Consider the following 21369-nt stretch of genomic DNA (forward strand, 5'->3'; position numbering starts at 1 on the left):
TCTGTTCATGTTACCTAAAATTACAAAACCAACTATTATGGGGACTCATGTGCCTGGGACACATGAGGTTAAGAGAGAGATTCCAAAGAATGAGGTCTCATCCCTGACCCTCTATGTCTCCCACCCTGCATCCAATTAATCAGCAAACCCTGCCAGTTCTATCTTCATAGCAGATTCCAAATCCACCTACTTTTCCCCACTTGCACAACTGGTATTCTGCTATCCCTCCCTCAATCTATTCTTCATGCATCAGCTAGAGTTTGCTTTTAAAATAAGTCAGTGTATGGGGGCTCCTGGGTAGCTCAGTCGGTTGAGCATTTGACTTCAGCTCAGGTCATGATCTTGCGGTTTGGGTTTGAGCCCTGCATCGGGCTCTGTGCTGACAGCTTGGAGCCTGGAGCCCGCTTTGGATTCTGTGTTTCCCTCTCTCTCTGCCCCTCCCTTGCTCGCACTCTCTCTCTTTCTCTCAAAAGTAAATAAACATTTTTAAAAATTACCAAAAAAAAGTCAGTGTATGTCACTCTGTGCTCACTCAGACTAAAAGCCCAGGTCCTTATTGAGTTCCATGAGGCTCCACACAATCTGGCCTTTTCATGCCCTGCCCTCTTCCCATTTACCCTTACTCCCTCCCTCCCTCCTCCACTCCAACTACAGTCTCTTTGCAGATTCTAGAACATACATGCACAGCCTCCCACCTTACCACTCTGCTGTTTTTAATCTCCTTGCCAGAAACACTTATTCCCAGATACCTGCATAACTTGCTCCTCCAACACCTTGTGAGACCTACCCTGGCCTGATTATAATCCCAAACTTGGAATCTGTGCTGTTCTAACATGCTGTATCATTTACTCATTGGTTATGTTTATTCTTCATTGTCTACTTCTCCCACTAGAATGAAACTCCACCAGGACAGGAGTTTGGGTGTGTTTTGTTCACTAATGGATCCCAAGTACCTGAAGAAGGTACTGGCACATGTTGGGTATTCAATAAACATTGGTTGAGTAAAATGAAATATGAGGGAAAGCTTTCATCCAGCAAGCATGTTGATGGAGTTTGGAAATAGAATAATAGAAGTCAGGGTGGCTGAACTATTCATCAAAATGGAATGAGGAGAATTTGGAACCGGGACTTGTGAAAGAAGTTCCTTCTAGACCAGGAAGGCAGGTTTAGAGGGAGAGAAGATTGATGGAGGTGGGGGTCAAGGAGCCAGCAAGACAGTTGAACATGGAGTATTAAGGGGGTGGACCATCAAGTGGGAAATCCCTGGTGGTTGACTGCTAGGAAGGATAATTAGTAACAGGGATGTCTTGAGGGCCCCTGGGTGGCTCAATCAGTTAAGCCTCCAACTCTTGATTTCAGCTCAGGTCATGATCTCACTGTTGGATCAAGCCCCAGGTCCGGCTCTGCAATGACAGTGCGGATCTTGCTTGGGATCCTCTCTCTCCCTCTCTCTTTGCCTCCTCTCCCTCCCTCTACCCCGCCTGCCTCTCAAAAATAAAGAAATAAACATTAAAAGAATAACAGGGATGTATAAAATGTCATTTTAAGTTGTTTTCGAAGTCCTACAGTGATAGCACACACAACACACAAGAAGCCTGCTACACACAACAGTCTTGATACTCTGAATGCATTTATTTTATTTTATTTTATTTTATTTTATTTTATTTGGGAGATGATAATCAGGGAGAAGATTGGTGAACTACATTTGGGTCACTACCAGTGCACACCTACACATGAAGACATAGAATCTACAGCAAGAATTTGGTGGAGATGGGAAATGAGGGTGGAGGGGAACGTGAGAACGCAAATACTCCAGGTTGTTGCTGAAATCTGGGACAGCGCATTGCTTTTCTACTGGATGCAGCCGATACACAGCTCAATATTTGCAGGTGACCCTCACTGACCTGCAGAGCCATGACAGTAGGAATAGTACCTTCTCTTAGAGCTGTTGGGAGAATTTAGAGATGAGGTGGTGCACCTGTACCGGTGGAAAGAGCTGTGTTCTCCCACGGTTCCTTTCGCGCCCAATAGGGGGCGCTCAGCGGGCTTTGAGGCAGAGCTCATAGGTCGGAGGGATGTTGCCAAAGCCTGAGACCCTGGGTGTGATATCTATGTCATCGGGCGGCACCAGCGGGTGTAAAGAGAAGTTCTGAAGGATGGAGGTGAAGTACAGAAAGAGTTCCATGCGGGCCATGGCCTCGCCCAGGCAGATGCGCTTTCCTGTGGGCACAGGGGAGGGCGAGAAGTTGGCTCATATCTGCACTGGGATGATAAGGGTGTGGGGAGCTTTCTGGCCCCATCACCCTTCTGACCCTGCTCAGCATCCCTGGGTCATGATAATACCTACTTTGTGGGGTTATTATAAAGACTCTTACAGAGAGTGCTCAGCTTGGATTTGCCATTTATAGGGGGGCTCAACACGTGGCAGCTACTTCTCTGATGGTTTGATTCCACCAGATCCCAAGATGGAATGGTTCTAAAAAATCCTTGAATTTGAAGATTCTGTGCATTTCAATTTCTCAAAGCTTTATCAAATGCCTACTAGGTGCCAGATACTAGTGAGGAAAAAAATTTTTGAAAAGAAAGCTCACACTTAAAGAGTGCTTACTACTTGTTGGTCACTCTTCCAATAGTTTGGAGAAATGAATCTCCATTTTAAAGATTTTTCAATTTTTGAGAGAGAAAGAGAGCACGTGCAAGTGAGCGGGGGAGGGGGAGAGAGAGAGGGAGGCACAGAATCCCAAGCAGGCTCCAGGCTCTGAGCTGTCAGCACAGAGCCCAGTGTGGGGCTTGAACTCACGAACTATGAGATTATGAGAACTATGAGATTATTATTATTTTTTTTTTTTTTAGGGAGAGAACACAACCATAAGCTAGGGAAAGGTAGAGGGGAGAGCGGGGTGGTGGGGGGGCTCTTAAGCAGGCTCTACCTTCAGCGCAGAGCCAGTGGCTGGGCTATATCCCATGACCCTGGGATCATGACCTGAGCCAAAATCCAGAGTCGGAAGCTCAACCAACTGAACCACCCAGGTGCCCCATGATTCTACGGTGGGGTGGGGTCCTCTTTCCTAACCACAGCACTGACTCCAGGTTCAATGTGGTTTATACTTAAAATACTATTCTAAGCTAGTATGTCATGGGTCACAAGCTACTATTCATTAGGCAAAACCACCTGCTGCCTATTTTTGTACTGCCTGTAAACTATTAAAAAGAAAACCACAGGCCCAAAATGGAATCACTTATGTTAGGCCAAGTCATCAAACCAGGCTCAATATCTAACCTAATGGTAGTTTTAACCTCCCCTCCCGAAATGGAGTCTTAACCAGTTAGGAATTGTTTGATCAACTCCAATGAGGTGAGCTGTCACATGTACCCTCTCCATCCCCCAAAGGAAAATGAGGTAATTCATCTAATTAGGCCCCCTGCTTTTCCCCTAGGGGAAGGTGACCTTGCCTGAAACAATCCTTTCTTTTCCTTTGCTAATAACTTCTTGGCCACCCTCCTTCCTATAAAGACCTTCCATTTCTACAAATCACTTAATAAATCCAATTATATATTCAAATTCACTCAACTGAATATTTGTTCTTTAAGAAAACTAAGAATGCAGGGGCACCTGGGTGGCTCAGTCGGTTAAGCGTCTGACTTTGGCTCAGGTCATGATCTTGCAGCTCCTGAGTTCGAGCCCTGCATCAGGCTCTGTGCTGACAGCTCAGAGTCTGGAGTCTGCTTTGGGTTCTGTGTGTCCCTCTCTCTCTGCCCCACCCATGCTCATGCTCTGTCACTCTCTGTCTCTCAAAAATAAATAAACATTAAAAAATTTTAAAAATATACTTTAAGAAAATTAAGAATGATTTTCACATTTTAAATGGTTGAAAACAATCAAAAGAAAGGTAACATTCTGTGACATGTGAATTCAATGAAATTTAAATTTCTATGTCTATTCAAATTTCATAAATAAAGGTTTTTGGCATCACAGACTTTCTCATGCATTTTTGTACTGTCCGTGATCACTTCTGCAGGACAGTGGGGCAGTTGAGTAGTTCAGACTGTATAGTTCAGACAGATACAATATGGCTGGTAAAAACTAAAATATTTTCTATTCCATCCTTAACAAGAAGAGTTTTCTGACCTCTGTTTAGTGCTACTCCTTTTCTAATTATCAGAGTCAATGCTTCTAATATCCTATGATTCCAAGATTCTGGGATTCTGGGAAATAGCCTTCAACTTCCATTCAGACTTGAATGTCAAATACAGACCAATGGTTGGGGGGGCACATCTAGCATGTTCCTGGGGTGAACTCAGGCCATAGAAACCTACCAGAGGAAAAAGGTACAAAGGCGTCATTCTTCTTGAAGCGGCCCTGCTCATCCAGGAAGTGTTGGGGATAGAAGGCATCTGGGTTGCGGAAGTATTTGGGGTCTTTGAGGACAGAGCCAAGTAGAGGGAACACATCGGTGCCCTGGGATGAAAATGGGAAGTTATGAGAAATCAGTGTTGGAGGATGGGAACAGGGTACCAGGGGGAGAGACGGGTGGGGTAGAGGAAGAAAGGGTAACAATGAACCCAACTCCACCTTGGGCAGAAGGTAGCCCCGGAAATGAGTGTCCCGGATGACATTATGGGGGACACCCATGGGTACGATATCTGTCAGTCTCTGTATCTCATGGATCACAGCGTCTGTGTAGGGCATCTTGGCTCGGTCATCCACACTTGGGATTCGGTGTGGTCCAATCACCTGGTCAATCTCTTCATGGATCTTGGCTAGAAGGGGCCAGAAAACAAAGCAGACAAGGACACAGGGCGTGTTTCTAAAAGCCAAGGCTAGGCTATGGGTTTGTATCTTTAATACCTGTGGACCCTGAGGGAGCCAACCATGTGTGTTTGCATTGCCCCTTTATTCTTAACACCTGACACATTGGTGGGGTTAATAAATACTCGTCAGACCATTGGGAGGCACACAGCCTGGAGCCTTGAGTGCCCACTGGGATGTTTGGTATTTATCTTGAAAGCACGAATGAGCAGGGCAGTGTCCCCATCCCAGATGGGCTTTCATACACAGACTTTTGACAGACTGTGAAAAAAGTACAATACATAACGAGGATAAGATAGAAGCAAGTGACAGCAATTATGTAACAGGAATTAAGAACACTATTGGTGCAGTAACCCCTCCCTGCACCTCCTGGATGAGTGACCTTCAGGCAAATGGCTTTACCTTCTGAGCCTGTTTCTTCATCTTCCAAATGGGTGTGATGGTCCAAGTTCACAGAGTTGTAAAATTTACATAAAATCCAGTATGCAAGTAACTAGAACAGCACCTAGCACATAGCAGGTGTCCATTAAATATGTGATTATTTAGATTAGTAAAACATGACTAGGACAATGGAGGAGAGACTAGAAAAGTTTGAGTGGAATCAAGTTAATCTCTCCCATCATCTATAATGAGGAAAAAAGTTTTTTGGCTTGTTTTGAACTGCATTAGAAGGGAGAGAGGCCAAAATTAGGGGTTTTCCTTAAGCAAGGAATAAGTTCCTCATCGCTAGAGTTACCCAACCAGACCAGATTGCAATTTGTTGGAGATGGAGTCTGTCTGATTCTGGCACTATAGTCAGCTAAATAATGTCCATCAAATATATCTACCTCCTAATCCCTGGAACCCATGCATGTTACCACATAGGACAAAAAAGACTTTGAAGACATCATTAAGTTAAGGATCTTGAGATGTGGTGATTATCCTGGATTATTCAGGTTGGCCCTAAATATAATCACAAGTGTCCGTATAAGAGGGAAGCAGAAGGGTCAGAGTCAGAGAAGAAGATAGGACAACTGAGGCAGAGAGATCTGAAGATGCTATGTTACTGACTTTGAAGATGGAGGAAGGGTCATGAGCCCAGGAATGCAAGAAATACAGCTCTCAGAGCTGAAAAAAGCAAGGAATCTGATTCTACCTTGGTTTGGCCCAGTGAAAACCTGTGTGAACTTCTGAACTCCAGCACTGTAAGATAATAGTTTTTGTTAATTTATTATGACAGCCATAGGAAACTAACATAGGCACCAAGTAGAAGATTCAATTAAATGGCCTTCCAAGCCAGAGATTGTGAGATTCCATATCCTGAGATTCTGAAGTGTGAAGAGTGTAAAGCTATGGGGTTATAAAGTATTGAGTGTACGTCTTCTTCTCTGTTGGGAGTGGGAGTCACCAGGTAAGCAGTTCAAGTGGACCCTCACCTTCCACCTCAGGATGCTTCATCATTAGCAGCAATCCATAACGTAGTGTAGAGCTCACAGTTTCTGTGCCCGCAAAGAAGAGGTTGAGAGTGGTGAGGACCAAGTTCTTGAGATTGAACTCCGTGTGGGGATTATTTTTATCCTGAAAACGAGAGGGATAGGAAATCGAATTACCTTCTGTCTTTATCTTCTTCTTTTCTCCCTTTGTGAAAACACAACTGATGGGTAAACTAAGTGGGTATCTGGGAGAGGAAATAGCCAAAGCAAAGTTCCTGGGGCAAGAGGGTGCCTGGTGTGTTAGAGAAATAACAAGGAGGAGGCCAGTGCGGTTGGAGTGGACAGTGAGGGGAACAGGAGGAGAAAAAAGTAGAGATTTGAAAGTTCTAGGACATTAAGCTATATAATTGTAAACTTCCAAGTGCTGAGGTTTGTATAATAAAAAATATATATGTTTCTAAAATTCTAAGACTCTGTGATACAGAAGTTAAATTTCTACATATTGAAGACTTTTAAGTTTAAACTCATGCTTAAAGACTTAAAAGTCTAAGCTTCTCAAATTCTAAGACTGTAAAGACTGGTTGTCTGTATTTGTGAGTCTCTGGTAGTTGTAATCATAAATGATTTAAAAGGGATCAGGTTTTAAGTTTCATTGCTCCTAAAATTTTTAGATTCAAAGTTTATTTTAAAGGTGTAAGAGTTTATGTATGCTTTTACAGTTTCTATATCTCATCCATAAATAAAAGTCAGCCATGTGAAACAATACTTTCTCTTTTGTCTATAACACGTTTATAGGTTAAAGTTGCAGTTTATAGGCTAAAGATAATGAGAGGAAATGATTGGGGAAAAGGGAAGAAGTACCTGGTGCATCTTGATGAGGAAGCAGTCAATGAAGTCCCGAGGGTTTTGTGGGTCAAGAGATACTTCGTTGATCTTGACCCTCGAGGCAATGAAGTCCTTGAGCTCCTCTATCAAGTAGTAGATGCGATTGTGTCTTCCTGGCAAATATTGCATGACTCCAGAATACATGTCATATAGCTGTGGGAAATAGGCAAAGAGGGTTTGTCAACAATGGGCACCTGGGGTCAGCATAGCCTGTGTCTGGAGCCAGATAGTCAGGCTGAACATCCAGCACTGGGTCTGAGGATTGGGTGAGTCCATTTGCTTCTTGGAGACTCAGGGCATATTGATACTTGCCTCCCTGGGCTGTGGGGAGGATTAAGCGAGGTATAGGCAGATGCTTAGTTAACTGAGATTGGGGGTGGGCAGGGAGGTGGCTGGTGGGCACCTGGGCCCAGGGTGTGCTCATCTCAATGAAACTCTCATTGATCATCTGCAGCAGCTTCAGGAACTGCTTGTCTTCATAGTCAAAGCGGCTTCCAAAGACGACAGAACTGATGACATTTGAGACAGTGCGGCTCAGGAAGAAGGTGGGTTCGATGGGGGAACCTGGGTGATAGAAATTGTCTATGTTAGAGGCAATGATTAGGAGCATGGGATGGGGAATCACTCAGTCACAGATATGAGTCCTGACTCCACTGGTTCATAGCACGTGTTAGTTACTTCATTTGTTTTGTTTTGTTTTGTTTTGTTTTTGTATTTTGAGTCTAGATTTCCCAGTCTGCAAATTGGTTTAGTAACCACTAAACCTGAGGCTTCAATATAATTATCCATGTGAAATGCTTAGCACAGTCCCTGCATGTAGTAAGTACTCAGAAAATACTAGTGGAGTTTAATCATCACCTTTTGGCACTAGTATTTAATTAATTGTGTTTGTGCTGTAGAGTCACAGATTTGGGAAAGAAGTTGTGGTATGGGACACATTAGGGGAAAAAAGGATGGCTGAATTCTGTGTATCTCTATCAATGACTCCATTTGAGCTATTAAGAAAAATTTTCCCTTGGCCTCAGCTGCACCATTTAAAATAGGATTCTGGGGGTGCCTGGGTGGCTCAGTCAAACATCGGACTTCAGCTCAGGTCATGATCTCACTGCTCGTGGGTTTGAGTTCCACATCGGGCTCTGTGCTGACAGCTCAAAGCCTGGAGCCTGCTTCTGATTCTGTGTCTCCCTCTCTCTCTGCCCCTCCCCTGTTCATACTCTCTCTCTTTCTCTCAAAAATAAATAAACATTAAAAAATAATTTAAAAAAATTAAAAAATAAAACAGGATGCTGGATTGGGGGACAATTTCTCCAATACAACGCTTCATAGTCACAAATACACAATTTTGCAAATAATTTCTGGGGGTACATGAATGTTCAAAGCCTTTATGTAGACTGTTTAGCATCCATGAGACCCAGAAGAAAAATCTCTGATTTTGAGAAATTTATCTATCTCTTATCTATTCATCTCTGTAGTTCTTAGCTTCCATGTCTTTTCTTCTCCAAATCCCATTGGTTCCAGACCTTATTTTGGGGCAGGGATCAGACTCCTTAAAAAATATAATCAAATGGGCTTAAGAGTTTCAGATCTGCAAGATGAAAAAATTCTAAAGATCTGTTTCACAATAATGTAAATATACTCAACACTGAAAAGTACACTTAGGAATGGTTAGGGTGGTAAAAATTTATGTTATGTTTTTATAACAATTGTATGTATGTGTTATATGTATACAGATATATGTAATTAAATTTGATCCTGTCACCAGAAAAAGGTGCTAATTTACACATTGTAAAAGTCTGCATATGATTTCAGGAGCTCATAAAATTCTTGAGATCCACTGATTAAAGCTTCTGCACAAGTGGTCTTGAAGGGTCTTTCAGGTTAACTTTTAACATGGAACCTGGCTGGAAATCTTAGTGAACCCTTAGTCTTTTTCATCCTTTCCCATTCTAGAGCTTTCTCCCACCAAGGCCCATCTTCTCACGACTGAGCTCTCTATAACCATTCAGTCATCTTGTAGCCCTGCCCCTTGTGACCTCCATACCCTTGGTCTTCCGTAATTCTTCTAGTAAGAAGCCAGCCTCCTCCTGGATCCGCTCCTCAATGCTCCGTTTTCCCATCCCGAAGTCCCGAAGAATGGTCAGGGAGAAGCGTCGGAGAATCCTCCATCGTTCTCCATTAGCCAGAGCTACACCTACCAGAATCTCAATGTCAGCCTCCTGCCTCCCCTCCCCTTCCTGTGTCCAACTCTGTGATACACAAGGATTGAGATAAATTATGAAAGCTCTAGACTCTGCTCTCAAGGAAGCCCCTCCCAACTTCCTAGGCTTGATGGAGAGACTGTGGTTCCCTCCTTACAGGACCTCAAAAACAGTCTAGGATTGAGATGGAGGGAAAGGAAATTAGGCTGGCAATGATTGGGGGAGATGAAGGAGAGTTTCTTACAGGATAAAAACCCAAAACAGGATAAATAACTGGATGGATGCATAGGAATGTGGAGGGAGGTACAGATAGAATGCCATACACAATATCCTGGAATGGGGGACTACTTCTATTTTCTCATACCATTTGGATTCTCTAGACATAAGCATGCATATACACAGAAGCTTACACCTGTACATCAATATACCTACACAAAAGGAATTCCCTTCTAGTAAGAAACATTTAGAAATTACTAGATGTGCATGGATTGATGAATTAATGTTTGGAAACTTAATGAATTATTTCAGTGGATTAATGAATGGAAGGAAGAGCTTTTGACTGGAATGACTGATGAACGGAGAAAGACTCAATGGATGAATAAAGAGTTAATAATAGATAGTTTGAGATAAGAGTAAAATTGGTTGGAAAGATATAAGGATGGAAAGATTAATAGATGAGTGAATGATGGAAAGATTAATGAATGAATGGATGAATGATGGATAGAGGGGTAAATGGAAAGTTAATTCATAGATGTCTAGATAAATTGGATAGAAAGATATTTGTATAGATGCTTGGGTGGCTTAGTTGGTTGAGCATCTGACTCTTGATTTCAGCTCAGGTTATGATCCCAGGGTCTTGGGATCAAGCCCCCTGTTGGGCTCCACACTGAGTATGGAGGCTGCTTAAGACTCTCTCTCCCCCTCTGCCCCTCTCTCTTGCTCATAAACTCTCTTCTCTAAAAAAATAAAGAAAGAAAGAATAAGAAAGGCTAATTAATAAATGGATTTTTTGGTGGATGTATGGGTCAATGGAAAAGTGGATAAATGGAAGGAGATGTATGTGGATGGATGGATAGAAGGAAGTATGGAAAGAAGAGCATGACAGAGCTTGGAATTGAAAGGTGTGGGCAGTTAGAGATGGGTGTATAGATAACACTAAAAAGATATCTACTTAAATGGAGGCGGCAGAGACCTATGGGTTGAGTGTGTGTATATGTATAGAGAAATAAGAAGTTTGGCTATAAGGGCTTCAGTGGATACACATTAAAAACAAAAGTAATGGGGCTGATACTCAAGAATCAGAGGGCTTGGGTTCAAAACAAAATGGTTCTACCACTTACTATATGATATTACCTAACCTTTCTCACCCTCAGTTTCCTCATTTGCAAAATTAGTAAGACATTAATATTCTCTCAAAGGAGTCAATGTAATAATTCATGTAGAGCACTTATCAAAGAACTGGGGACATAGGGAGTGCATAATCATTTTGTTGTTGTTGTTACTTACCATAACCTTGGAAGTTTCGCTCTATTGAAGCCAGTTCTCCACGGCCACTGAACTCATCAGCTCGGTCTACCAGGGCCTCCTTCACTGCCTCATGTCCACACAAAACAACTACAGGCCGTGGACCCATGTACACAGTGAAGACTGGGCCATACTTCTCCCTGAGCTAGGAGTGAAGGAAGACATAAGAGGAAGGAGCTATCTGGAGCACCAAGTATAGACCAATCAAGGACTTTAGGGGTGGAAATTTCAAGGGAACATAAATGTGGGAATAACAGATAAAAGTGAGTCTTGGGCTTGGAAGGACTATTGAGAAAAAGGCACAGATGCCTTGGATCCTGTGATCCTGGGTAAGACCCCCCCCCCCAACACCTCCATAAGCCTTAGTTTCCTCATCTGTAAAATGGTGGACCTGGGTGAGCTAAGCTCCAAGATCTATGCTTCTCTATCTGCAATGCTTAATTTCTAGAACCTTAAGATTTCATGATACTGAGTGTCAACGTTCTAAGATCATCAGAGAGCACGAGTTCTTGTGTTTAAGGGTGTAAGGTGCTGTGATTCCAAAGTCCTGAGATTGTGAGAGTCTTAAGTTCCAGTGTGCCAGGAGTCTGTGTTTCCAAGAGTTTAAGATTCTGCAATTTCAGTATTCTAAGGTTTATGAAGTCTATGTTTCCAAGAGTCTGTGTTTTGGACATTAGAAGGTTATACATGTTTCTATGGAATTCATTGCTTTTGGCTCTGTGAGAGGAGTAGTCAGACTTACCTTCATGAAAGACTGAAAAGTGGCATCAGTACGGACTTGCAACAGGTTCCCCAGGAAAGGTATTGGTGTGGGACCAGGGGGCAGCTTCCCTCCCTTGTGTCTCCTTTTCCAGGCAATGAGGATAAGTAGGCAAGACAAGGAGAGTGCTAGAAAGATGGTGAAGGCCCCTCCCAGCTCCATGGTGCCAGGTTGAAGGGTTGTGTCCAGGGCACCAGATCCTTCTTAAATATGTTCTGGAAAATCAGCTGTGCAGAAATCTGAACACCCTGAGATTCAAGTTTTCCGGGTAGGGATGCCATTAGAGAGGATATTGCTTTATCTGGAGGGTGGTTATATAACCTATAATCACCCACCTGAATAAAGGTGGATTGAATTCACCCAGGGAAATCCAATGGGGCCATCCCTCTTTCTTTATGTTTCCAGTCCCCCAGCTCAACCTAGTTCAACATGTCCTGGTAGGATATGGGAGGCAGTTGAACATCATTTTTAGGCTGTCGTGTTTAGGAATCAGATAATCTGGGTTCAAATTTCAGCTCCACCTTTTCTTCACTGGGTAGGGAAGGCCTACCTTCTTGGCCTCAGTTTCCCTATCTGTCAAAAATAGGGTAACCACACTGTCTTAGAAAGTCTTGGTAGAGAACAAAGATGACTCCTTTCTCTTCGCCAGACCCTAATTCATCAATTAAAAAAAAAATACAGTAAGATGAAGATTTGGATTAGCAAAAGAAATAACTCAGTTGGAAGGGTTTTATTCAACAAGTTCTCTTGTTTCTACTCAAAGTGCTACCATTGCTAAATGGTAATAATCAAAGATTACTTGGGTTGATTTAGCAGGACTTTGCTGGTGTGTGTCTGTGTGTGCACATTTATTTTCAAAGTCTAAGATATAGAGGCCACTTCTGAGCCCCACCTCTAGAAACATGGCCTACTGATTGCTGTCTGTTTATCTAAATAAACGGTTTTCAGCACATTTTGTACCAAATACCTGCCAATCTTCTTTACTGTTCTGAAACAAAATTCCTGGGTATTATATCCTACCTATACATGTTATTAAACAAAATCAAATGCCCTTCTCATGTGTCCAGATTCTCAGACTTGGAAAATAAATCCCTTAGCGAACCTGCAGGTTTTGGAATAAGACCTGGCTGGCTGGGCTGAGGTATGCTGTGTCCAAGAGAAGTGGTGGGGATTCTGTGAAAACTGAGTGACTCCCAGTGCACCACCTTTTGGATCTTCTATGGGCCACCAGGATGTCTTTTGTGGGGTAAGAGTTAGCTGTAGGCTGCCTCCTATGACCTTCACAGTTTTGGCTTCTCCCTTCCATTCTGACCTCCTCCCCCCCACACACATACACTTACACCCATTAGGGAATAGTCCCTTAATTAATTGTCTGTGATGGTGGTGGTTGAGTCTGGTCTTTCTGTTCAGACAGGAAAAGAGAAAGTGTCCTTAGAACAGCCCCCTTCACTATCCCACTCTAGGCAAGAAGCCAGGAGGAGAGACACTTGAACTAAACGGTGCAAGCAAGTTAAAGAGGAAAATTAACTGCAGAGAAATGCATGGACAGGCAGATTGTGCCAAGATAGAGACCAAGACTGCAGAGAAACAAAGGAGAAAAGAAAGGTGCAGAGAAACAGAACCAGAGTGAGATCAAAATAGAGCGGAGAGAGACAGAGAATGAGTCAACTATAGGTATCAAGGAAGACACAGAGGCCAAAGGAAATTCAAAGAAACAGAGAGAAGGAGAGACAATCAGAAAAAAAAAACAAGGAAGCTTCAGGAGACAGACCTAGAGACTGAGAAAGAGAAACATGGCCAAGAAAGAAGAAACAAGAAGAACCTAGAGAGCTAGCGCCCCCTCCCTCTCTCTCCTCCTCTCTCAATCATTACCAAAAAACCATTGACTCAGAGGCGGAGATGGTCAGGGAGACAAGTCAAAGAAACAAAGAGATACGGAGACAGAGAAACACCCAGAGCAAAGTGAAATGGAGAAACAATGATTTGAGCTTCACAGGGTGTGTGTATAAAATGGAGCCTGGATCCTTTTATGCCTAGCCATCTGCCTCTCCTTCTGGGACCAAGACATGCTATGATGCTACCAGGGATGTCATTATTTATTTATTGTCATCTTTGTGCCAGGCACTGAGTTGTGTGCCTAATAAGCAGGATACCTTCTAACCCAAATGAGCAGCTTACAAGGCAGGGCACGTGGATAATGGCATACGGGAGGCAACACTCTAGGGGTCTGGAGACTGACATGAAACCCTTAGGAAAGTGAGCCTCTCCCTCCTGGAGCCTTCCTCCTCTGTGTTTGGGATATGATAACATGAGTACCTCCTTCATAGGATTTTTGAAGTTTGCCACAGAATAAAGAGCTCAGCCGATGTGAGGTTTTTTAGCATGATTAGATGGTTGTAAAATAGCATGATCCTAAGATTGTCTGAATACACCTTGGATAGTATCTGTGCCTCAGTTTTCTCATCTGGAAAATGGTACAAATGATTGTATTGATCTTTTGGGGTTTGGGACTATTCAGTGAGTTATGGCACACAGCAAGTACTTAAAAAATTAGTTAAAATGAAAATTACAGCACCACTGGTCAAGGAGCCAGGACCAGGAAAAGCTGAGTGGAGAAAGGACATGGAAATCTGGAGAAATCGCTTTTGGCTGTGGTAGAAGGGAGAATGCCTAGAACTGATTTTTTTTTTTTTAAAGGAGGCAAGATAAGTGTCTGGGAGATCATCATGCATCATCTAAGAAGACCCATTATGGGAGGTGTTTTATGGGATGGTTCCAAGATTGAGATAAACAACTTCTCCAAGTTGGCATTTTAAAAAAAATTTTATTTTTTAATGTTTATGTATTTTAGAGAGAGAGAGAGAGAGAGAGAGGGAGAGAGAGAGAATGAGCAGGAGAGCGGCAGAGAAAGAGGGAGACACAGAATTGGAAACAGGCTCCAGGCTCTGAGCTGTCAGCACAGAACCCAATGCGGGGCTCAAAGCCATGAACCCGACGCAGGGCTCAAAGCTATGAACCACGAGATCATGACCTGAGCTGAAGTCAGATGCTTAACCAACCGAGCCACCCAGGCGCCCCAAGCTGGCAATTTTCTAAGATTCTGTGGTTCTCAGAATCTTTTCTAATTTTTGAGATTCTGGAATTCTATGATTTTCAGCTTTCGGTGATCTGTGGGTTCTTCCAGTTGGAAGTGGAGATGAGCTTTAGAGAAGGGAGGAACTGTGGGGAGAGGGGCAGAATGACTTCTCACCTCCTCCTGGATGTTTTCAGCAGCAGCAGGAAGGTACAGGTGGTGCATACCTGTTGCTCTCCTTCACAACCAAAATAAACTTGTAAAGTCTTAGGAACCACATTCTAGATGGTGACTGTGGTGTAGGGATCATTTTTCTATTGGAGAATGGGAAGGATAGTAAATGGGGATTCTGAATTTCTTTTCTTCTGCTAAGAAAAATTATTCAGAAATTATTCAAAAACAATCTAATAAAGAAAAAAATGATTATAGGACTTTTTCATGTCAAGCTAGGCATACTTTCTAACGGGTCCATTTAAAGATAATCTCATTCCAAAATTGGAATGTTACTTTGTTTACACAATTAACCAGGGCCCAAGGTTTTTACAATTCTGCCAAACAGCTAAGTCATGATGACTATCTTTTCTGTTTGGTAGAGATGGTGACCCTCCACCAAAATTAAAAAAAATAATAATGCCATAAAATCAGACAGTAGTAATTTTGTGTTTAACTCAGAACTTCTTTTTTTTCCTATAAAAAATCCTAGTGTTTCATTTGTCTTTTGAACCAGCTTTGTTTACATCTGGTTCCCTCATTAATGGATTAAATAATCTTTGTCACGTGTATATCTACTTTGAGAATTACGTTATCATTTTGAGAATTATCCTTCCTTTATTTTCCTCATTTTCTTCTTCTCTTCCTTCCTGTCTCCCTTCACTTTTCCCCTCCCTCCATTTCCCCCCCCCTTCTTCTCATTTCTTTCTCTCTCTATCCTCCTTCTCCCTTCTCTTCCCTCTTTTGAAGACTCTCCTCCCTATCTTCCTTCTTTTTTCCTTGATTCTCTCTCATCTCGCTGCTTCCCTCATTTTGTCTTTTCTCTCTTCTTTCTTTCTTCCCCCATCTTCCAACCCTTCCTCTACCAAATGGTGTAACATGTGCATATCTGTAATGCCAGAAGAAGACGAAGAAGAGAGACATAACGGGACAGTGAAAATATTACAAAAAAGAATGGCCAAGTTTTTTTTTTCCCCAAAAGTAGTGACAGACACCAAACCACAGATTCAAGAAGTTCAAAGAACACCAACTGAGTAAATACCAAAAAGCCCACATGTAAGTGTATTGTATTCAAACTTCAGGAAACCAAAGACAAAGAAAAAACTTTGCAGGAAGCCAGAGGAAGAAATACACCTTACCTATGAGGAACAAGGATAAGTACAACAAACTTTTCTCAGAAATCATGCAAGCAAGAGGGGTGCCTGGGTGGCTCAGTCAGTTAAGTGTCTGACTCTAGGTTTTGGCTCAGGTCATGATCTCATGGTTCATGAATTTGAGTCCCACATTGGGCTCCTCACTGACAGCGTAGAGCCTGCTTGGTATTTTCTTTCTCCCTCTCCCTCTGCCCCTCCTGTCTCTCTCTCAAAATAAATACATATGGGGCGCCTGGGTGGCACAGTCAGTTAAGCGTCCAACTTCAGCCAGGTCACGATCTCGCAGTCCGTGAGTTTGAGCCCCGCATCGGGCTCTGGGCTGATGACTCAGAGCCTGGAGCCTGTTTCTGATTCTGTGTCTCCCTCTCTCTCTGCCCCTCGCCCGTTCATGCTCTGTCTCTCTCTGTCCCAAAAATAAATAAACGTTGAAAAAAAAATTCAAAATAAATACATAAACTTAAAAAAAAAAAAGAAATCATGTGAGCAAGAAAAAAATGGAGTGACATCTTTTAAGTGTTGACAGAAAAAGCTGTCAATCAAGAATTCTATATACAGGATTCTGTATACTTTTGAGTGAAAACATCATTCAAAAGTAAAGGAGAAATTGTAATAGTGATGTATGTGTGGCCGATGGTAGCTATATGTGTGGTGAGCACAGCAAAATATATAAACATATTGAGTCACTATATTGTACACCTGAAACTAATGTCATGTTGTGTGTCGACTAAACTCACATTAAAATCATTTGTTAAGTAAAGGATAAATGAGCATGGTTTCAGTTTGGGATGATGAAAAAACTGGAAATGGATAGTGGTGATGGTTGCACAACATTGTGACTGTATTTAATGTCATTATACTGTACACTTAACAGTGATGAAAATGGTTTATTTTATGTTACATATATTTTACCAAAATGTAAAAATGAAGGGCAAATAAAGACTCTCATAGACAAAAACAAAACAAAACAAAACAAAACAAAACAAAACAAAACAAACTAGGGCTGGGGGAAAGGGGTTATATTGCCCCCATACTTATCCTTATAAGAAATATTAAAGGAAGGGGCTCCTGGGTGGCTTAGTCAGTTAAGCGTCAGACTTTGGCTCAGGTCATGATCTCACGGTTTGTGAGTTTGAGCCCCATGACGGGCTCTGGGCTGACAGTTCAGACCCTGGAGCCTGCTTCAGATTCTGTGTCCCCTTCTCTCTCTGCCCCTCCTCTGCTCATGCTCTGTCTCTCTCTCAAAAATAAATAAACATTTAAAAAACATTTTTTTAAAGGAATATTAAAGGAGGGGCACCTGGGTGGCTCAGTGGTTGAGCGTCCTTCTTCACCTTGGGTCATGATCTCTTGGCTCATGAGTTTGAGCCCATATCAGGCTCACTGCTGTCAGCCTGTCAGTGCAGAGCCTGCTTTGAATCTTCTGTCCCCCTCTCTCTGACTCTCCCTGACTTATGTTTTCCCCAAAATAAATAAATATTAAAAAAAAGAAATGTTAGAGGAATTTCTTCAGTCAGAAAAACATGATTAAGGACAAACTTGTATCTACAAAATACATGAAGAGAGTTAGAAATTTAATAAATAAAATTTCAATATATAGTATTTTTTATTTTTGCTTTTTGCTTTTAATTGCCACCCAAATAACTATTTAAAACAAAAGCAGTAATAATGTATTGGGTCCTTATAGCACATGTGGAAGTGAAATATATGACAACAATGGCATAAGAGATAGGAAGGAGGAATTAGTAATATACCATCTAAGGTCCTTTCACTACACATAAAATGGTATAGTTTTATTTGAAAATAAAGACCTACAATTTAACATTGTATATTGTCTGGAGCAACCACTAAACTTTTTTTTTTTAAAAAAGGTATAAATAATATGTCACAAGCATAAAGAAAATGGTATCATAAAATATACTCAGTTAAAATCAGAGCAGAAAGAAAAAACAATATAACCAATATAAAACACCTAGCAGATGGTAAATTTTAATCCAAATACAGCTTAAATGTCAATGGTCTTAAATGTCAATGGTCTAAATATACTAATGAAAGAGGCACCTGAGTGGTTCAGTTGGTTAAGCATCTGACTCTTGATTTCAGCTCATGTCATGATCTCACAGTTGTGGAATCAAGCCCTGTGTTGGGCTCCGCACTAAGTGTGTAGCCTGCTTAAGATTCTCTTGCCTCCTCTCCCTCTACCCCTCCCCACTTGTGTGTGTGTGTGTGTGTGTGTGTGTGTGTGTATGTGTGTGTGTGTGTGTGTGTGTGAGTGTGTATGCACATGAGTGCTCTCTCTCAAAAATAATAAAATAAAATTTAAATATACTAATGAAAAAACACAGATTGCCTGATTGGGTAAAAAAGCAAGACTCAACTATATGTTGTCTATAAGAAATCCGTATCCAATATAAAGACCTAGATTAAAAAATCAAAATAATGAAGAAAGATATACTATGAAAGCCTAATTCAAAGAAAGCTAGAATAGCTATATTAATTTTGATTTAAACTGTAGATTTCATAACAAAAAAAATTATCAGAAAGAGGGATGTTACATAATAAAAAAGAAGTCAATTCTTCATGAAGACAAAACAATCCTAATTAATATAATAACATATTATATAATAACAGAGCTTCAAAATATACAAGACAAAAACTGATCTGAAAGGAGAAAGAGAAAAATCCCCAAATATAGTTGGCGACATCAACATTCCTCTCCCAATAATTGATAGAACAAGAAGGAAGAAAATAAGTAAGGTTATAGATGACCTAAATGGTACCATGAACCAATTTGACCTACTTGGCATCCATAAGACTTCATCCAACAATAGCAGAACACACTTTCTTCTCAAATAAACATGAAACACTCACTAAGATAGGCTATAATTCTTGGCTATAAAGAAAGTCTTAACAGATTAAAAAGAATAGAAATAATATATTGTGCATTCTTGGACCATAAAGGAATTAAACTAGAAATTAATAAGAGGAAATATGTTTTTAAAATGGAAATTAGGGGCACCTGGGTGGCTTAGTCGGTTAAGTGTCCAACTTTGGCTCAGGTCATGATCTCACGGTTCTTGAGTTTGGGCCCTGCTTGGGGCTCTGTGCTGACAGCTTAGAGCCTGAAGCCTGCTTCAGAGTCTGTGTCTCCCTCTCTCTCTGACCCTCCCCCACTCGCACTCTGTCTCTCTCTCTCTCTCTCTCTCTCTCTCAAAAATAAAGATTTTTAAAAAATTAATGGAGGGGCGCCTGGGTGGCTCAGTCGGTTGAGCGTCCGACTTCGGCTCAGGCCACCATCTCGTGGTCCGTGAGTTCGAGCCCTTCGTCGGGCTCTGGGCTGATGGCTCAGAGCCTGGAGCCTGCTTCCAGTTCTGTGTCTCCCTCTCTCTCTGCCCCTCCCCCGTTCATGCTCTGTCTCTTTCTGTCTCAAAAATAAATAAACGTTAAAAAATTTTTTTAAAAAGTAAAAAATTAATGGAAATTAACACTCTTCCAAATAATCCATCTGTCAAGCAGACAGTCGCAAATGTAACTTACAAATATTTGAACTAAATGAAAGTCAAAATTTGTGGGATATAGTTGAAATAATGCTTACAGGGACTCTGTAACACTGAAAGCATATATCAGAAAAGAAGAAAGATCTAATATCGATAACCTAAGTTTTCATCTTAGGAAACTAAAGAAAGAAAAAATTAAATCTGAAGTAAGGAGAAGGAAGGAAGTAATAAAAATTAGAGCAGGAACCAATGAAATTGACAGTAGGAAAAAGAAATGGAATCAATAAAGTCAAAAGCTGATTCTTTAGAAAAGACCAATAAAATTGATATAGCCAGTTTAATGGAGATAAAAAGGAAAAAGACACAAATTACCAATATCAGGAATGAAAGAGGAACATCAGTACTGATCCACAGACATAAAAAAGATAGTAGGGGGTGCACCTGGGAGGCTCAGTCGGCTGAGTGTTCCACTCCTGATTTCAGCTCAGGTCATGATCTCAGTTTGTGGGATCTCAGTGGGAGCTGTCAGTGCAAATCTTGCTTGGGATTTTCCCTCTCCTCTCTCTTTGCCCCTCCTCTCTCCCTCCCTCTCTAAATAAATAAATAAATAAATAAATAGACAGACATCTTTTATAAAGATAGTAGAGGACTTTTGCAACTTTTGAAAGTCAAAAGGACTTTTGAAAGTTTAGGTGAAACATACCAATCGTTCGAAAGATGTAAACTACCAAAACTCACAAAAGAAGAAACAGATAACCTGAATGACCCTATGCCGATTAAAGAAATTGAAGTTGTAGTTGAAAACCTGAAGAAGAGGGAGGAAGAGGAGGAGGAGGAGGAAGAGGAGGAGGAAGAAGAGGAGGAGGAGAAATGGTAGTAGTAGTATGTGGTACTGTATAATGAATTTGGTAGCATTTTTTCCTTAATAATATGGTTACTACATTGACTTTTTGTGGTGTCGATCTAAAGAAAGGGAGAAAGTTACCATGTCCATGGATTAAAGACTTGATATTGTTAATTGTTTTTAATATTTCTTTGTTTTTGAGCGAGAGAGACAGAGCATGAGCAGGGGAGGATCAGAGAGAGAGGGAGACACAGAATCTAAAACAGGCTCCAGGCTGTGAGCTGTCAGCACAGAGCCCAACGTGGGGTTCAAATGGCAGGATCATGACCTGAGCCAAAGTCGGATGCTTAACCGACTGAGCCACCCAGGCATCCCTGGTTTTGTTTTGTTTTTTAATTCTTTTTTGAGAGAGAGAGTGTGAGTAGGTGAGTAGGGGAGTGGCAGAGAGAGAGGGAGACAGAGGATGTGAAGTAGTCTCAGCACTGTCAGCACAGAGTCGCTTGCAGAGCTGAAATCAAGAGTTGGCTCAACCCACTGAGCCACCCAAGGACCCCTAATATTAGATTCTTAAAACATTTCTGAGTTTCTGTAAGAATAATATATTTTTATTAGTAGTATTTAACTGTTGGAATTTCTGTCCCTTTCTGATAGCTGGGATGTGGAATTGATGGCTGGAGCTCTAGCAGTCATTTGCATCATGACATGATCTTGGGAATGGAAAACACACATCATAGAACAAGAGAGAAGAGCCAGACCCTGTGGAGCACCCTACACTGACAACCTCTGAAAGTGTCCAATATGTAAGAGAATTACATTATCTTACTTAAACCCCTGTTATTTTTTTCTTTTCTGGTTATTTTCAGGTGAACCCACCCTCCACCACACTCAAATGTGCATAGGTAATGAAAACAAAAGAAATGGTTGACCACAGCCAATTCCACTTAAAAAACTGAGGAAAGAGGTAGACTGTAAGAGACAATGGTAATAGGGGTGGATTTGTGAATG

General features: G+C 41.5%; 1 protein-coding gene and 1 long non-coding RNA gene across 2 annotated transcripts in view; one reads left to right on the forward strand and one right to left on the reverse strand.

Moving 5' to 3' along the window:
* Nucleotides 1-21144, forward strand: part of LOC125153444 (uncharacterized) — a 29239-nt gene extending 8095 nt beyond the window's left edge. Inside the window, exons 3-4 of the long non-coding RNA XR_007147489.1 lie at nucleotides 7562-7652; nucleotides 21016-21144. This is a non-coding gene — a long non-coding RNA (uncharacterized LOC125153444). The remainder of the gene's footprint in view (nucleotides 1-7561; nucleotides 7653-21015) is intronic.
* Nucleotides 2039-11751, reverse strand: LOC125153443 (cytochrome P450 2G1). Its single transcript, XM_047836599.1, has 9 exons — nucleotides 11572-11751; nucleotides 10812-10974; nucleotides 9149-9298; nucleotides 7511-7671; nucleotides 7084-7260; nucleotides 6226-6367; nucleotides 4574-4761; nucleotides 4318-4459; nucleotides 2039-2220 (listed from the first exon to the last, which is right to left on the reverse strand). The coding sequence occupies exons 1-9, from the start codon at nucleotides 11749-11751 to the stop codon at nucleotides 2039-2041; spliced, it is 1485 nt and encodes a 494-aa protein (XP_047692555.1).
* Nucleotides 21145-21369: the final 225 nt, after the last annotated feature.

Source organism: Prionailurus viverrinus, chromosome E2 (genome assembly GCF_022837055.1).
Source record: "Prionailurus viverrinus isolate Anna chromosome E2, UM_Priviv_1.0, whole genome shotgun sequence".
In the NCBI taxonomy this organism is placed as follows: domain Eukaryota; kingdom Metazoa; phylum Chordata; class Mammalia; order Carnivora; family Felidae; genus Prionailurus; species Prionailurus viverrinus.

Bases quoted from the DNA above. Each gene is read 5' to 3' on its own strand.
- LOC125153443 (XM_047836599.1), bottom strand. From the start codon at position 11,751: ATGGAGCTGGGAGGGGCCTTCACCATCTTTCTAGCACTCTCCTTGTCT. The intron at 9,299-10,811 runs GTAAGTAACAAC...AGATTCTGGTAG, and splicing joins GCGAAACTTCCAAGGTTATG to GTGTAGCTCTGGCTAATGGA. The intron at 2,221-4,317 runs GTAGGTTTCTAT...CTGTGCCCACAG, and splicing joins CTTTGTACCTTTTTCCTCTG to GAAAGCGCATCTGCCTGGGC.